The 244-nt window shown below is 54.5% G+C and overlaps 1 protein-coding gene across 2 annotated transcripts in view; it reads left to right on the top strand.

Annotated features, from left to right (window-relative positions):
- The window catches only part of LOC119589189, a 19773-nt gene that overhangs the window by 17928 nt on the left and 1601 nt on the right, over nucleotides 1-244 (top strand). For both annotated transcript variants that reach the window (XM_037937787.1, XM_037937786.1), the window contains exon 3: nucleotides 3-140. In XM_037937787.1, the coding sequence (XP_037793715.1) occupies nucleotides 3-140 (138 nt within the window). The remainder of the gene's footprint in view (nucleotides 1-2; nucleotides 141-244) is intronic.

The following is a 244-nucleotide window of genomic DNA, read 5'->3' as shown; positions in this document are numbered from 1 at the left end:
AGATCCGCTTCCGACAGCTGCGCAACGGCCAGACCTACGCCCAGGCTAACATCCCCGTTCGTGACGCCCAGAGGGAACTGCGGGCGTGTCGTCAGGAGGCCGCCCGTGCTCGCGAGACTGCCTTGAGGGAGCATAACAGGGTAATGAGATGGAGGGGGGGGGGGAGGGTTATGTTGGTCTTGTTGATGTTGTTGATATGATGTGGGGTCATTGATCGATGTTTTTGCATATTTTTTTTTTTTTT

This window comes from Penaeus monodon, chromosome 25, assembly GCF_015228065.2.
Source record: "Penaeus monodon isolate SGIC_2016 chromosome 25, NSTDA_Pmon_1, whole genome shotgun sequence".
Taxonomy (NCBI): Eukaryota; Metazoa; Arthropoda; class Malacostraca; order Decapoda; family Penaeidae; genus Penaeus; species Penaeus monodon.
Note: the sequence above shows the minus strand (reverse complement) of the source record. Positions and strands in the feature narration are given on the sequence as shown.